This window comes from Rhinolophus sinicus, linkage group LG05 (assembly GCF_036562045.2).
Source record: "Rhinolophus sinicus isolate RSC01 linkage group LG05, ASM3656204v1, whole genome shotgun sequence".
In the NCBI taxonomy this organism is placed as follows: Eukaryota; Metazoa; Chordata; class Mammalia; order Chiroptera; family Rhinolophidae; genus Rhinolophus; species Rhinolophus sinicus.
Window position 1 is genome coordinate 157,542,914 of NC_133755.1, and position 16,681 is coordinate 157,559,594.

Below are 16,681 nucleotides of genomic sequence, written 5' to 3' on the forward strand. Positions count from 1 at the left end.
TGTGTTGGCTTCTTTTTGAAGTGTGTTTTGTAAATATATATATGCCACGTGTATATAGTCTTTTAATGCTCTGTTACCAAATATCAAATAGGAATTTTTCTTGCAGATACAAAAAAAAAAAAAAAAGTGTATAAATTCTAGGTAACTGGACTAGAAATTTATAGATTAAGCATAATGTTTTATGTTGCTAATTTAATATGATAGAAAATGTTAAATATCTTTTAAAAGTAACAAAATTGTAGTTTTAAAAAGAGAAACCTCTTATCTACAAGATGGATATGAGAAAGAAGCTGTGATGGGTTGTACCTCATATGTACCTTTGTTATTCTGGAAAGACTCAATGCTTGGTAGAGGGAAGTAATAATCTAGGTTGGTACTCAAGGCTATACTAAGAGTCTTGTCAGAAGTTGATATGTTGTGCTATTTTAACAAGAAGTCTCCACAAGCTGCCTCTGTGCCACAGTATCATTATAATATAGTTCAACTTGAACTTTAAAGCCATTTTGCAAGCTGTCTCTCTCCCCTTGCTGTGTCTTATTTAATGGAGCTAAAGAGTGACTATTCAGTATATGAATGGCTACTCTGAAAGTTAAAATACATATGCATTTGTGAAGCAGTGGCTCTCTGGCTCACCCACAAGCCCTGGATGGTGACACAGGATCAAGCTTGCTGTTGGGCTCTGCCACTGCATTTAGGAGTTTGGTATAACCAACAATGGTATTACCTAGAAATAAAACTGAGTGGAGAGTCAAACAAGTGTCTCAGTTAGGAGAGACAATATTCTAATGCAATTTTCCTTTAAAACCTGAAATTCCAAAATGCTTTGAAACCTTTGTGAAAAATTGCGACATCTTAACCTCCATATTCTTTTTTCTTTACCCTATTATAAAATCTTGAAAACCTAGCTTAAGCATTGCACTGAAAAAGACATACCATTTTACGTTTATTTGCATCTTCTTGATGCCTTCCCCGTACCCTGCCTCTGCCTCATAAGCAGGGGGCATAGGCTAACTTGTATATATTTTCTTTCTTGTGAAAGACTTGTGATTTTTACACTTCCGTTCTCTTTTTTTACATTTGTGTTTATTTGCCTCATTTAAAGTTCCAGTAGGGAGAGATAACCTCATAAAATAATAGTTAATAAAATTCAATGAAAAAGTTACAAGTTCTGAGAAGACCTTTAAATTTTTGAGATTTCCCACTTAGTTTTAATTGACAGTAATTAATAAGTGACCTCTTGTTTTGCTGTGTTCCCAAAAAAGAAATATAGAAAGGGGGAAAAACTTGATTACATGGCCAAGGTACAGATCCAGGTGTCCTAACATTTTCAGTATTTGAGTGACTTGAAACCTAGTTAGATCAGTAACTCGTCAAAATGCTTTCTCAGAAAAGAGGAAGAAAGACAATCTGACCGGGTCTGGTTTCAGGGCTGCTGCATGAGCGTCACTTGGCAAAGTGTCACGGATAACCCACAAAACTTAACAGAGCTGGTAAGAAATGAGTGCGTCTGATGTCTTCTGCTGGCTTTTCACAAGTGCTGTAAATTTTTTTATAAATAAAAACTGTGAATATATACATACAAATTATAAGTATTTCCCCTTTTTTATTTTTGGAAATCAAAAAGCTCTGATTGGAGGTGCATTGTGTAAAAATTAATTTGAAGACAATTGTTTATAGACAGGATAATAAAAGAAAAATATAAAGTGTTTTAAGATACTGAAGTTAAAATCACTAGTAATTAACATAATAGGTTTATATACAATTTCCTGCCGATTTACAATGAATGGCTAAACCAAGAAATAGCTAAAGTGTTTGAACTTCAAAGAAAACACATAGTAATTTTGTTAAATATCTTACATTCTGTGATGCTTTCCAAAGAAAAACAATTTCACATTGATTACCTATTACAGTTTTTAAAAAAATCTCAGCACATAATTCCACCAAAGATTCATAATGAGTTTCTTAAATTGACACTATAGAACACACTTTCCCTTTTCCTTCCAAAACAAATGAATAAGAAACAATGCATGCTCTGATTTGCATATCACATGACCATGGCAGAATTAAGATCTCAAAACTCCTTTCCTCAAAATTTCCCCCTGCCAATTTTAATTGAGATAGTACATTTCAGAACCAGGACTTTTAGTCATTCTTCTGAGTCTCTGATAATACAGTTTTACTATTGTTTACATCGGTTATAGTCTTCCACTGTGTTACAAGGAAATATAGATCATACACCCTTATATCAAACTTAGGACGGCTTGTTATGGGCTAGTAGGAAAATTCCAAGCTGAATAAAAAGGGTTTTTGATTTTTAGGATTCTCTTCAGGTTAATCATATTTTTGCATTCCTTTTCAAGTTTGATTGTTCATACTTTGTTTCTTATGTTTTCCATAGATTATAATATGAGTAATTTAATGGGTTACTACTTAAGTGGTTTGAGATCCTTTACTGTAGATTTTCTATCATATCCAAATTTTATTGGTAAAATGCCTCACCAAGTCTTAAATTCAACTGGAGAAATACACACGAGAGCAACCCATTGTTATGTGGGTGAAAAGCCAAGTTTCTGGTACAGTTGGCGATCTGTGTTTCATCATAGAGAAGAACATAGTGAGGGAATTGTCCTGATGTCCGAGTGTCATTTATTATGTCTGCAGTCATCTGAAAGTCAGCATCGATTATAGTCTGTGTGCCATAACCTGAGGTAGTGATAATCCTGAGGAGTGCAAAGAATTGCAGGCAACTCTTGGTTGCTGTTAAGTTATCATGAATGCCATACAAAGAATTTTATAAGCTTAGCTTAATAAACCAGACCTAATTGCTTAGAGATTTGGAATAATAACCTAACGGCCTGACTCCTAATGTTTTAACAGCTATTTCTGAATAAATATGGTCCCAGGATTTTGAAATTGTCCTCTCTATTCATATTTTTTAAATGGATGGGAAAATACTTATTTTTCTCAACTATTGCAGAATTATTTCTTATAATATTTTGTAGTACTAACATGATATTGGTAAAATATATTTTACATTACATTATAGTTCATAATTTGTAAAAATAAGATGCATACTCTTTGTACTTGTTAAACTATAATTAGGAATTATCACTAGCCAGGACCCTACCCTAATCTAGAATATATGTGGAGTTGTCCACATTGTATCCTGGGTTTTTTGTTTGTTTGTTTATTTTACACAAGACCCAGTGCAAGTAGTGTCTTAGTAGACAAAAAACCATAAGCTCGTGTTTAGACCACTTACGTGTCTGAATAATAAAGCTGCAAATAGCTTAAGGCAAAAGGTGATTCCATCACTAGTTCATAGTCTTTCAAAGACTGCTCTGTGAAAAAGGTGGAAAGCATTAAACCAGCCAGTATTTTTTTTTTTTTTTTAACGTATCCTGTTCAGAGTAAGAAAGATCACTTGGTACCTTACACTTCATTTACCTTTTGTGGGTGGAGATTAAAGATTATCTTTATAATTACAGGGTGTCCCTTTAAAACTAGCTCTGTAACACTAAAAAAGCATGGGAGTGGCCAATATATATTGTTATGAAGGCACCCTACTAAGTGTTCTTATACTGTATCAACCTTTGGAAGGTTTTGAGGCCATTAGACCTCTGGAGAAAGCTGCCGTGGTTGTCCACATAGCTTTTTACACTCTAATAGCTGCTCTTGGGGTTTTCTTTTTTGAAGCTGTTTTGGCACTAATTCCTCTTGGTGATGACTCATAAAACAAATGTTGTTTTTCACATAGTTCCTGAAAGAGAAAGAGGCACTAATGAAAATCTCATTCTTTGTTTACAGTACTTAACAAAAATGCGCAGGCTATTATTTTTTTTACATCACTCTGGGGCTTTAATGTTTTAGCTATCCAATAAAGACAAAATCTTTTATTACAAAGCCTTGATGTATCATAAAATTCATGATACCACAGAACTTTGGTCAATCTCATGCAAAGAGTGAGTGGGTGGGGTGTATTCTCAGAACACGGCATTCCTACATGCAGAGAAGGAATCCAAGGATAGTACCATGTTTCCCCCCAAAATAAGACCTAATGGGACCATCAGCTGCAGTGTGTCTTGGAGCAAAAAAAAACCCGGATCTTATATTAATTTTTGCTCCAAAAGATGCACTGGAGCTGATGGTCCAGCTAGGTATTATTTTCAGGGAAACAGGATATTATGTAGAACTAATGGAGGCCACATCTCAAATCTTTTTTTCCCCAGTTTTCAGACTACCAATATGCCTGTATTTACATCATCTGCCTTCTGCGTTATCCCCTTGCTCCTGCATTGACAAATTATTTTCTATAGGATTATTCCCCTCAGCATAAAAATATGTTCTAGTATTTTCCGTTTATTAAAAAAGAGAAGGCCATCTTTGGACCTCTCTCCCCTTTCAGATATTTTCCCCTGGGATTAAACCAGTTAATCAATTGGCCACAACATACCTGGTAGTATGCTGGGTGCTTTGGGTAGAGAAGATAAAGACCCCTGCTTTCCAGGTGCTTACATTTTAATAGAGAGAAGAAGCACATAAGCATGTAATCTCAAGTAGCAAAAGTGCTCATGAGAAAATAAACGGGCAGGGAAAAAGAATGGCTTAGTTGGAGAGAGGTGCTGTATCATACTGGCATCTCAAAAGGGGTGAAATCTGATCAGAAACCAGAATGAAGTTAGGGAGGGAACCATGTGAAGAACTGCAAGTTATGTACTTGTATTGTGCTTACAGAAAGACCAGCATAGCTAGAGCATGACAAGTACATGAATGAAAAATGGGATCAAAAGACTTTTCTTCTGGCTGGCAGGGGCAGGGGGGAATCCACCCTAGGTTTCTATATTGATGGTAAGGAGAGATCCAGCAGAGGTGAAATATAAAGGATATAGGGGTGAGCATGGAGAAGCGAAGGGGAGAAGGGGAGAGGGCGTGAAGTGGTTGGCCTCACCGAGGAATGATGGAGTTAAGAGAGACCCGGAGGGATGTTTTGGATACAAATACTGATGTGTGGAAGGTTATGAAAGTTCATTTCTGATTGTGTCCATTTTCTCAATGAAGTCAGAGCAAGGCCATCCGCAGGAATAAGGAGGGCTGAAGAGGTGAGGTTTCCAGAGAGAAGGTGGTATTGAACAGTTGTCTAGGAGGGAGGCAATTAATGGACCAGGAACATATGTGATTATTGAGGGCTGCTTGAGGTCGGTGATCGTGATGTGAAATGAGACCCAGCCCTCTGTGTGCTTCCTCAGCCATGTTCAGCTGTGTGACTGCAGACTCCCACTTGGCACGCCTTAAAATGTAAATCAGATCGCGGCATTCCCTTGCTTAAAATGCTTTAGTAGCTTCCCATTGCACTTAGAATGAAATCCAAACTCAGCCAGCAAATCCCTACACACCAGTCTCTACGGACTTCCTAACCGAGTCTCAAAGATTGCAGCCTCCTGGATTTCTTTCGATCCCTGGAACAGGTCAAGTGTTTTTCTGGGTTAGTCTTTGCGGTAGCTGTTTCTCTCTGCCTGAATTCTTTTTCTCCCTATCTTTGAAGGGGGTTGGCTCTTGATCACCCAGATTTTATCTTAAATGTTATCTCGCAGTATAACTTCCTCAGGTGATCCAATCAAAAGTAGCCCCCCCGATTATATCTCACTGGTGCATTTTAATTCTCAGGGCATATTTGCTTACTGATTAATGCTGTTGTAGCACCTAGAACAGTGTCCAGCATATAATATATGCTCAGTAAATATTTATTGAATAAATGAATTTGTATGAATGAATAAAGGAATGGCCGCATGAAATTAACTGCTAAAAGTGAAACATAAGCCTCAGAACTAAAATATTTACAAAACGTTAACTTGTTGGGTTTCTCTCTATGTTTCCACCTAAACTGGGAAAAAGAATAAAAGTCACAGCTGAAATAGCACAGGTAGCAAACGTCCCATTTTGAGTTTGTAGCTGGCAAGGCAGAAGTTCAAAATAAAATCCTTTCAAATTACATTATTGTCCAAATCTTTCCTGACCTCTCAGCTTGTATTTTATAAGAAACTTAACAACCTTGGAAGAATATTTGTTTTTTCAGGCTGGTAGGAATAGGAGTCAAAGAACCCAACTCCAAACATGAAAATGTTAAGCAATGAGTTAATCGATATTATGAATAGTTTCCTTTCTTACTCCTTAGCCAATCCTTGGGATATCCACCTCTGAGTTATCGGTTTTCCTGGTGACAAAAGGTAATTCACTGTTTCCTTAACTCCTAACATAAAGACTTCCTTAACTCTGCAGGGTCCTTCCTCAGTCTTCCAAGTTCCCTGCAGATTCCCTGTCCTAGCAAGTTCCCTGGGCTTTCTGCCACCCCACTTAGCTAGTTCGACAACTTTTCAATAACATTACGTATTTCAGTTTGTCTGATATTTCCCTCCAGGGAAACTTGTTTAGCATGTATACTTCATATATACTTTGATTAATTTCCACAATTGTCTGCTTACGTTGTTTTTTTTTAAATGGGTGATTCTAAGTATATGTGTGTTTAACAGTTCAAGTGTGATAGGTGAATTTAACACACTTAAAGAGTTCTCCATTTTCATTTAAAAAGCGTTTGCCAATCTGCTGCTTCAAGCTAAGACAAGCCCTACGCTCTCTAGGGTGGCATAAATAAGGATTTGCCAAGATTGCTGAAAGCAACTTTGTTTCCTGTCTGTCCTCAGTACTGGGCTTCCCCACAAGGGATACTGTTACTGCTGCTACCAGTGAGTTTAACATGAAGAATTATTTTGCCACCTCATCTTTCATAATTATTTGTGCCAGTGCCCTTACCTATTTGTTTTTCATACCAACCTCCCATTGGATCTCTCCTGATTTGCAGTTTATAACTTTCTTGGAGAGGGTATGGATTTAAGTTTGAGTAATTGCATGACTCAAAAGTAACAGAAATGTGATTCAAAATTATTTCCTAATTCAGAGTCTTACTAATTTAGACAGATTCCTTCCCCACCCCAAACTCTGACTGAATAGTTTCGTTGAGTTTTAGATCATATATATGTTCTTAAGGAATGTCTTATTCAGGTCACTAGATGGAAAGATGGGCTTTTCTGAAATTTTGCCTTCAAATTTTCATTTAATTTGCAGTGTGATACTTTCTGACAGCCCTCTATGAAAAATAGATCTAAAAGTTTCTTAACTCATCGAAAACATTCTGCTTTCAACTTAGACTTTTTAAGAAAAAGTGCAATAAGGAGTGATAACAGGGAAGGTCCTTAGCATCCTTCAATTAATTCATTATTTTCTCTCTGCCTCAATTTTTTTTTTTTTTTTTAGTTAATGTTGCTCACAAGAATTTTAACAAATCTTTATTTCTAAAGGAATTTTTCTCCCCCAGCTAGTAGATGTGTAGCTGAAAAGTGCGTATACACAAGGTGGATTTTTCATAAAGCCAATGAGCCTGAAGCCTGGGACTCCACTTGCACAGCCCTTCCAAGACCCACCCACATAGTCATGCCTAAACATTCATAATTTGTAGTATTTTTCTTAAGCCGGGCCTTCAAAGGCTTTGGCTCCACAAAACATGGATCCGCCCCTGCTTGGCTACCTCTGTGTTGAGAACCAGCAACTCCAATGTAGATATTTCTCCTCAGCTCCAGCTCCGATGTCCACGTACTCTTCTTTCCTCTCCACCTGCATTCTCCCAGAGGCGCTTCACATACAGTCTGTAGAAACTGAACTCGGTATTGCCCCGACCCCCACCAGACTCCTGCCTCCCAGACCTGTCTTCCTGCTCTTCCAGGTCTTAGGTGGGTGAATGTCCCATTGTATAGTAGGTTCTCTAAGCTACAGAGATCCTGGTTCCCTCCATTCCCGCACCTGCCTTTTCCAGTCTAGCTCCGAGCTGTGTAGTACTTTCTATCTCTACACCCCAGCCAGCCCCATTGTTTCCTCCAACTGACTCCTAGAGGTCTCCCTCATTTCCATTTTCCATGTTTGCCAGAGTGCTCCTTCAAGAATCGGGTTGCTTTCCCCCGTGCTCCATTGTTTCTAACATGACGCACTGCCTTCAGGATAAAATCCACATTCTTTACCAAAACAGATAAGACTCTTCCCGACAGCTCTCTGCCCTGTGCTCTGGGCTCATCTCTCAGTTCCCCAGCTCAGAATGTGTCCTGTCATACCACACCGGTGAGTGTACCTGCCTCTGCTTGTGACCCCCAACTCCGACTCCCTGCCATTCCTCTTTGCCCAGATAACTCTTTCAAGATTCTGCCTTGGCATTATCTCTTTCAGGAAGCTTTTATAGACGAACTCCAATATACATGAGACTTTCCTTTGTGCCATCCAACACAGTAATGGTCTGTCTTCTTGTCTGCCTCCTAAAGTAAACCTATGGATTCTTTGTCTTCTTATAGCTTCGGTTCTTTCCTAGTATAATGCCTGGTCCACAGTAGATGGCCAACAAAATGTTCAATAAATAGTATCTGAACTGCTGGCGAGGAAGTGCTGTGGTTTAGCCAGTATATCTCACTTACACCTCTTCCTCCTCCCATTGCACAGACTATATAAATTAAGTCACATCCTATGACCCACAGATCAAAACCTGTATGGTTTATACTATTACCCGTGATCTAATCCCCACATAATGAATTCAGCATTGGCCTTGTCCACAAGTTACTGAATTTAACAGTGGATACTTTTTAGTCATCTGCTGGGAATCAGTATCAAGCTACCGTGTTTCCCTGAAAATAAGACCTAGCCAGACAATCAGCTGTAATGTGTCTTTTGGAGCAAAAATTAATACAAGACCCGGTATTATACCCGGTCTTACAGTAAAATAAGACCCGGTCTTATATAAGACCTGGTCTGATAGTAAAATAATACCGTGTCTTATATTACTTTTTGCTCCAAAAGACACATGAGAGCTGATTGTCCCGCTAGGTCTTATTTTCAGGAAAACACAGTAAACACTGTAAAGTTTACATGAGAAAGATAATAGGCAGAGACCATTTCTGGAAACCAAAACTTTATAACCTAGTTAAGGAGGTGAAACCACAAGAGGGTTAGCTAAGGCAATATAGAAGACAGTGGGACTAGAAAATACTGAAAATCCAGGAGAAGAGAATGCTCTCCAGGGCTAGTTACTCAGGGCTTTCAGGATGAGGATTTGAGGTGGCCCTTAAGGCATAAGGATATAGAGCTAAATCTTCAGAAATACCTATAATGTGGGAATAGAAGGAGAACTAAGGAGATACCATATTTCCCCCAAAATAAGACTGGGTCTTATATTAATTTTTGCTCCAAAAGACACATTAGAGCTGATAGTCCGGCTAGGTCTTATTTTCGGGGAAACACGGTACATGTGGGGATGATTTGTTTTACCTAAATAGGTAACTAATGTGAAACAAGCTTTAGGGAAGGATGCCCAACAGATTTGAAAAACACTGGTGTCCTGGCATCTCAGTTTTGGAAAAGGCCTCAACTGTCAGAAATGTTTCCAGTTTACAGATGAATGCATCGAGTTATCAAGATCTGAGGCTATTGTTTGAATCATCTACTGTAATTAATAGTCTTGTTCAGATTCTAGGCTCGTTAAGAAATCCAGTCATTTGGCTTCAATTTGCAGAGAGCCAGGCAATGGTATATATATAGCCAGCCTTCCTGACAATTGTGTTTTTCTTTATAAGAGAATAAATTTCATTCTAATTTTATTTTTTAAAAACAGCCTTCTCTATATCAAAAAGTAGCCCTACAATTTGATACTTACCTTAAGGCTTGAGGTAAATGTTTTGCTTTACTAAAGTGAAATGTTTTTAAATTGTAAACCATTTAAAAGTGTATAAAGTAAAATGAAAAATTTCTAGTCCCGCTTACTATACATCCTAATAAACCAGGATTAACAGTTTGGGCTATATAAGTATGTATGTACACATATGCCTACCACCAGTTTATGTTTATTCTTCCTTCAGATAAAAGCAGAAGAATCACGATGCCCACAATTTCATGCAATCATACATTTCTCTCTAGTGTATCGAAAGTATTTTTAGAAGAAAGTCACAAACTAAATATGTAGTTTCCCCCCGCTGTATTAAGACCCAAGAACAAGTATCTCTACATTTTCAAGTAGAAGGATTTAATCCTAGGAAGAGGAACAAGTTCCCCCTTCATTCCTGGCCCCTGTACACCATCCCCTTCCCTAGCAGTTAGAACGTATGAGTTCCGCTAGTGAAAGAAAAGGGGAGTTTTTTTTACAGCCCATTTCTAAGTTTAATTGTTTAAGTTATCTTTCCAGGTGAAATTTATTTAACCGGTTTTCTGAATGCCTATTCAAATAAGAAATTCTTGATCTTTCTTAAGCTTACTTTGCACCATATTTGGAATAATTGTAGACATTGAAGCCTGAATTTTCCTGATAATCTTAGTGTTAACAAGTGTTTAGGGCTTAAAGAGACTGGCGGGGTGACACCTGGAAGGACTGAAGGCCACGGTTCTAGCACAGGGTGAGCCTGAAACCCTACAGGACCTCCCTGAAACCCCAAACAAAAAAACCCTCCTGTGCAGGGAAGCTAGGGAGAGGAGAGGTGTTCTTCCATCCTTACTGAAAAGAACTTTGAAAGGTTCACTTAGTGGAAAACACTGGTATCCTAATTCCTTAGCTGAGTCACCCACATTAAATACATAAGAGATAAACTGGATTTATGTTTTGAGATATAGTTTTAAACCTAAGGGAATATGCTGAAATAATTCAGACATTATTATGATTTAGTTGTATATAAAAGCTGCATTTTTGACCCAAGAGTGCTGTTCGGAGATCAATGCACATCATACTTACGCCTTCGCCAGCTCCATTGATATTTGTTCCAAAGAGCATCCCTTTGTCTCAGGTATAAACACAACAACAAACACCAGGGCTGCGAGACTCATGATTGCATATATAAAGCACACCCATGGCAGACCAATGAGATCTAAAAAGGACAAAAGAAACTGGTTACAAATGTGTTTTGTGTGCTTTGATCCCACCTATGGACAGCTGCTTCTTAGCACATGTATAAAAATGCATGTATTTTCAAACATGCAAGGTAGTATCCAGGGAAATAGCAATCACAAATTAAAAATATTCCCAGCCTCTGAAAGTTTCATGTTCATAAACCACCCCAGCTTTCTCTGGTAAAATAAACAGCAGTCTTGTAACTAGTTTAAACCCAACGCCATCTTCTTGGTGAGCATGCTTTTCTTTTTCAAAATGGTAATGTAATATGCTCTTTGCAAAAAGAGAACCTGAACCAACACAGAAACATATAAAGCAGAAGGTGAAATATCTCCTCTCTTTCCTCACATTCCACAATTCCTCTCTAGGAAATCCCTGCCATAGCAGTTAGGTTTCTACTTAGGGAACATTTTTAAAGACATATTTATGCAGATGGACTTTTCTTGGAATGAGCTCACCCTTTTTTGACTTGAATAAATCATTTCATGTTGGCAATATTTTATCATTTAGTATCTAGCAGCATATTTGTGATGCTTCTTCCTGGATTCAGAGGAAAACAAAGTGATAATGGTTCCAATGAAAGGAATTCACTTGCTCAGTGAATTGAGCTCAGTGAATTCTTGCGTCCACAAGAAGCAGGATGGATCTCACCTGCTCACCTAGTTTTTCCTCTGACCACTTCTAGCCAAAGTTACGGTCCCTTCGTAGTTACTGACCAAGGTCAAGGTACATTAACTTGGTGAGAGACGGCCCCCAATGCACTTGAATCTGCCATTTGCATTGTGCCACCCCCTGGCTCAGCAGCAGAAAGTCCAGTGTGCCAGGGAGTCGTGAGAAGGAAGCTGGCTCTGAACACAAGCTCAGACCAACCACAGGCTGAAACCGTGTAAATAGCCCTTCACAGCCACAAGTCATGATTGGTCAGCCAGGAAAAGTAACCCAAACAGTTCCCTACAAGGCAGTTTTGTGAATGCAGTGTGGAATGAGCTAGGCATGTTAACCACTTGTCAGTCGGTTGTGGGGATGAGGGGCGCAACAGGAAGAAGGCACGGCCCTACAGTTCTTCTGGCCGTTTTATTTTAACTCCGGTCCCTCTGCTTTTCTTGCTGCTAGCACTGGGGTTTGCCCAAGTGAGTGCTTAATAAAGTGCTTGTAGAATTGGCTCTTTTTCCCTCTCTGGAGCATAAAACCAGAATATAGAGGGTGAAAGAAACCAAAAAAGGTTGTCTGATTAGACGGTTGTGTTTGAGCAATTTCAGTAACTGGCTCACCACTTCACAGATTCTCGCTGCATGGTGAGCTTTCCGTGTTAAAAGGTATTCCTTACTAATTCCTAACCTCAAGTCTACCTTTCAAGAACTTCTGTTCAGAGGTTCTGCTTTGTCCTCTGAATTGTCTCTTCCCATCGCTTCTTCATGACATCCCATCCCCAAGCATCCTCTCGTCCGAGTCCAACAGCCTGAACTCTTGCAACTGTTCTTCACAGACCATAGGTCACATGCCCATGTCACTAGATTGCACTTGCTTGGTGGACACACTGCAACCCTCTTAAAACATCTAAACAACTCTCTTGAAAAATATACTCAGAGCTGAACTCAATATAGCAGCTCTATCCTGACCACTGCCGAGTAAGTTTATCTCTCTAGAACAGTCTGTGTCTGTGGGGACAGAGTCCCAGAAAGCAGTTTCCAGGCTCGCAGCCTCATGTGGAAAGGTGCTGGCTTGGTTATTAGATTGCCATCAGCTGTAATCAGATGGCCATGAGCTGTGGCTGGGCAGCCATCAGCTGTTACTCGTTGGCTATTAGCTACTAATATAACTGTCGTGGCTACGCTAGGGGGTTGATTGGTTGGTTGGTTGGTTGGTTGGCAGGCAGACAGGCAGACAGGCAGACAGGCAGACAGGCAGACAGGCAGACAGGCAGACAGGCAGGCAGAGAAGTGGACCGCGGATTGTGGCTAGCAAGTGGGGTTAGCAAGTGTGGATGGCAGATTGCAGATCGTGTGGATCCTACTTCCTGTGTCTTGCCCAGCCAGCAGCAAGACTGGGGTGCAGGAAGACCCCATGTAGTGGGGTACTGGCGGATGTTTGGATTAGTGTCTCGACCAGCCGCCAGAGAGAATATAGTGGTATGACTCCCCTATTTATGGCTCCATGGGTGTTCCTTTTTGGCCTCCCCATATCCTGCATTCTTGTGCGGGGAGCAGGACCAGAGACCCCGCGTGGCAGTGTTTATCTATCTGTGTAGATGGAATTGCACTCAAAAGGTTGGTGTCCAAGGGCTCACTGCCCTTCTGTGTTTCACTTGGAAAATTGATTTTTGAAAGTATAGAATTTCAAACTTAGTCCAATTAAATATCATCTACAGGTTTCAGATCATTGCAGGATTTTTAAAACAGTGGATATGCTTTCCCAACATTTGTTCTAAAGCCTATGCAGAATTTCTGAATCTTCTGTAGCTCATCCTATATATTAGCTATCCTTCCCAGAGACTTGTGTCATCTGTTTTTGTCCCTTAGCATTTACATTCTTTCTTTTATATTTCTCTTTCTCCATATCAAACATCAGACAAGGTTTGTGTCTGTGTGTACATGTGCGCTCAAGCACGATCTTAATAGGAGAAATATGGTTAGTGCTAATGACCAGTTCCTTTATTTCCTTTAATCTTGGACTATTTCTAAAAATGTAGGAAGGATATAACATTAGAAAATTGTATGTAAAAACTCAAACCATGCTTATTTAACAACTCCAAAAGTTCATTTCAAAAAGTAGATGTGCTCAAAAAAAAAAAAAAGCAGTTTACAAGATTCAGAAGTACTATTATATAGATATATACTTTTTTGAGTATATATCCACTTTTGAAAAGTTATATATAATATATATGTATTATTCACATTCATCCAGTTCTCTTATAACTTGAATCATTACCCAAATACATACCTTGCAATTGATTGATATGTCTCTTATAATTTAGTATTTTACCTCCTTTACTCCTCACCCCAACCACACACACTTTATATTTTTAATGAAGAAACTGGGTCATTCATTTCATAGTCTCCCCAGGCAGAATTTTGCCTATTATCATATCGCATGACCTATCCTTTGTGTTTCCTGTAAACTGCTCTTTAAATCTAGAGGCTTGGGGAGATTTACATTTTCTTGTTTCTTTGTTTGCAAAATTTATATATATTATTACATATATATATATATATATATATATATATATATATATATATATATTCACACATATATATGTATTTATATATATATACACACACATATATATGTATATATATAAAGAAAAAAGGAAAGAGAAAACTCAACTTTTAGTCAATTTTGGAGGATACTGGGGAACAACCTCACTATTTCAAAAACTAGAAAATAAAGGGAAAGTTTCAAGCATTTATGTTTCTTACGTGACCCATATTTCAGGGTAGGCAAATAATAGTTAGTAGAAATTTCTTCTAATAGTTATAGAAGAAATTTCTCCTTAAAGAAATATTACAGATAAAAATTTAGAAGGAAAAATAAAATAAACATAACGAATCTGGGCAATGGTCCTCCAAGGAAGCTGACATGACAAATGGAGACAAGCAAACAAGATGTGCCTCAAATGGCAGGACACACGCCATCCCCTGTGAAGGAGACTGCAAACAAACAAGAAAATCGAAATCTCCTCAAGCCTCTAGATCTAAAGTGCAGTTTACAGGAAACACAAAAGACAAAAGGTCATGGGATATGTGACGACAATTGGCAATATTCTGCCTGGAGAAAACTATGAAAAGAATGACCCAGTTTCTTCATCAAAAATACAAAGTTGTGAGAGTACAGGAGGGAGGAGGATAGTAAAAGAAGGTAAAGGGAGTCAAATATATCGGAATGAAAGGCGAACTGACTCTGGGTAGTGAACACACAATGCAATATACAGATGATGTATTATAGAAATGTGCACTTGAAACTAAATATCATTCCAATAAATTTAATTGAAAAAATAAAGTTGTGGGGGTGAGGAGGAGAAATGGGGATGAAACCTACAAATTATAAGACATACCAATGAATTGTAAATTATATATTTGGATCATGATTCAAACAAACTATAAAAAATAATTATAAGACACTTGGAAGAACATGAATACATATGTTGACTGCTACCGAGGGATTATTATTAATATTTTCAGGTGTGATAATGATATTGTGGGTATAGTTTTTAAATGTGTTATCTTTTAAAGGTCCATGCTGAAATTTTATAGACAAGATGATATTCTGTCTGGGGTATAACTTAAAATAATTTAGAAGGCAGAACAGGTGGTGCTACACATGAGTTAAGATTGACAGCTGTTTAAGTTGGGTGGGAGGGTCATCAGTTCCTTGCCGTTCTCTTTACTTTTGAATGTGTTTGAAAATGTCCAAACCAGAATGTTTTCTAGGTGAGTGTACTTCCTTAACATTTGTCCCAAGAACACAAACACACTAGAGGAACAGGATGTGTCCTTACCAGTCACGGTCAAAAATGTCAAAGAGATGAGGAGGTTGATGCCCCAGTTCATGCTCGAAGTTAAAGCCATGGCTCGTCCTCTGATTCCACCGGGGAAAATTTCACTAAGCAGCAGCCAGGGCACTGGAAGAAAAGGCAGACGAGGCAGCAGAATTATCAAAAAGCCATTGAAACTGAAGGGCCCACCCTCGTCTGTCCTGCACGATGTGTGGTTGGAGAGCAGGGCCATGAGCTTTTCCCTTCCCTGCAGCCAAGTGAGACAGGGCTCAGGAGAAGCACAGGGAGCCTGACCATAGTCCCCAGGCATTGGGAGAGAAACTCAGAGTGCTGGTATGGGACCCAGGCCTGACAAATGCCAATGTGAGGAGCAGTGGTTGGGGCACAGAACCTCAGGCTCAGTCTGCTGCTCTACCTCTGGGCCTTTTCGTGTAATCTCCTTTGGCCCTGACCTTGGAGAAGCCCAACCTCACAGCTACTGAGTGGGAAGGAAATAAAGCTAGGAGGGCGGGCGGGAGGAAGTTGGCAGCTGTTCTCAGTTCTCCTACTTGGGCTTCCAAGCTGGATGGAGAGATGCTCTAAATTAAATAGAGCTCCAAGATTTGAATATTGTACCCAACTAAACATTTGAATTTCTGAAAAGAGACTCCTCTTGGCACGAAAACTAATCGGAGGACTGTTTATTAACTGAGAGTGACAGGGAAACTTATAGGAGCTGCCTGACAGGATTAGAAAGAGCAGTAGAGGAGTAAATTAATTTGTCTCCTGCTCACAGCCTATCAAACTGAGTTTACCTAACAAAACAGTTGTGAGTTCTTACAATGAACTGAGCACTTTACAAACCTTATCTCATTTGATCTTCACAAAATCTTACAAGACAGGAACTATTACTCCCTCTTTTATAGAAGAGGAAAGTAAGAATTCAAGGACTTCATAATTTGTCAAGTTCACAGGTCTCAGAAGTGGCAGAAGTGGCATTGAGCCCTGGCGGTCAGTCTCCAGAAATCAGGCTTTTTAATCATGGTGCTCTCTTGGTGGTGGCTGAATAAATGTTTGTTAATCAATAATTAAATGTGGAGCGCAAGCACCTTCGATTCTGAGGAAAGAAGGACTTAGGAACTGCCCCAGCACTAGTTCTGCTGACAAAGTCACCTTGTGTTAGAAAGCCAGCATTTAAATGCAGACCAGCTGCATCATCCTAACCCAGAGGAGGTGGTGGGAGGAAG

General features: G+C 39.0%; 1 protein-coding gene across 1 annotated transcript in view; it reads right to left on the bottom strand.

Annotated features, from left to right (window-relative positions):
- Positions 1-1,583: 1,583 nt before the first annotated feature.
- Positions 1,584-16,681, bottom strand: part of SLC2A12 (solute carrier family 2 member 12) — a 50,500-nt gene continuing 35,402 nt past the window's right edge. Inside the window, exons 3-5 of the mRNA XM_019732702.2 lie at positions 15,459-15,581; positions 10,808-10,940; positions 1,584-3,760 (exon numbers count right to left, since the gene is read on the bottom strand). Coding sequence (XP_019588261.2) covers positions 3,613-3,760; positions 10,808-10,940; positions 15,459-15,581 — 404 coding nt within the window. The 3' untranslated portion in view covers positions 1,584-3,612. The remainder of the gene's footprint in view (positions 3,761-10,807; positions 10,941-15,458; positions 15,582-16,681) is intronic.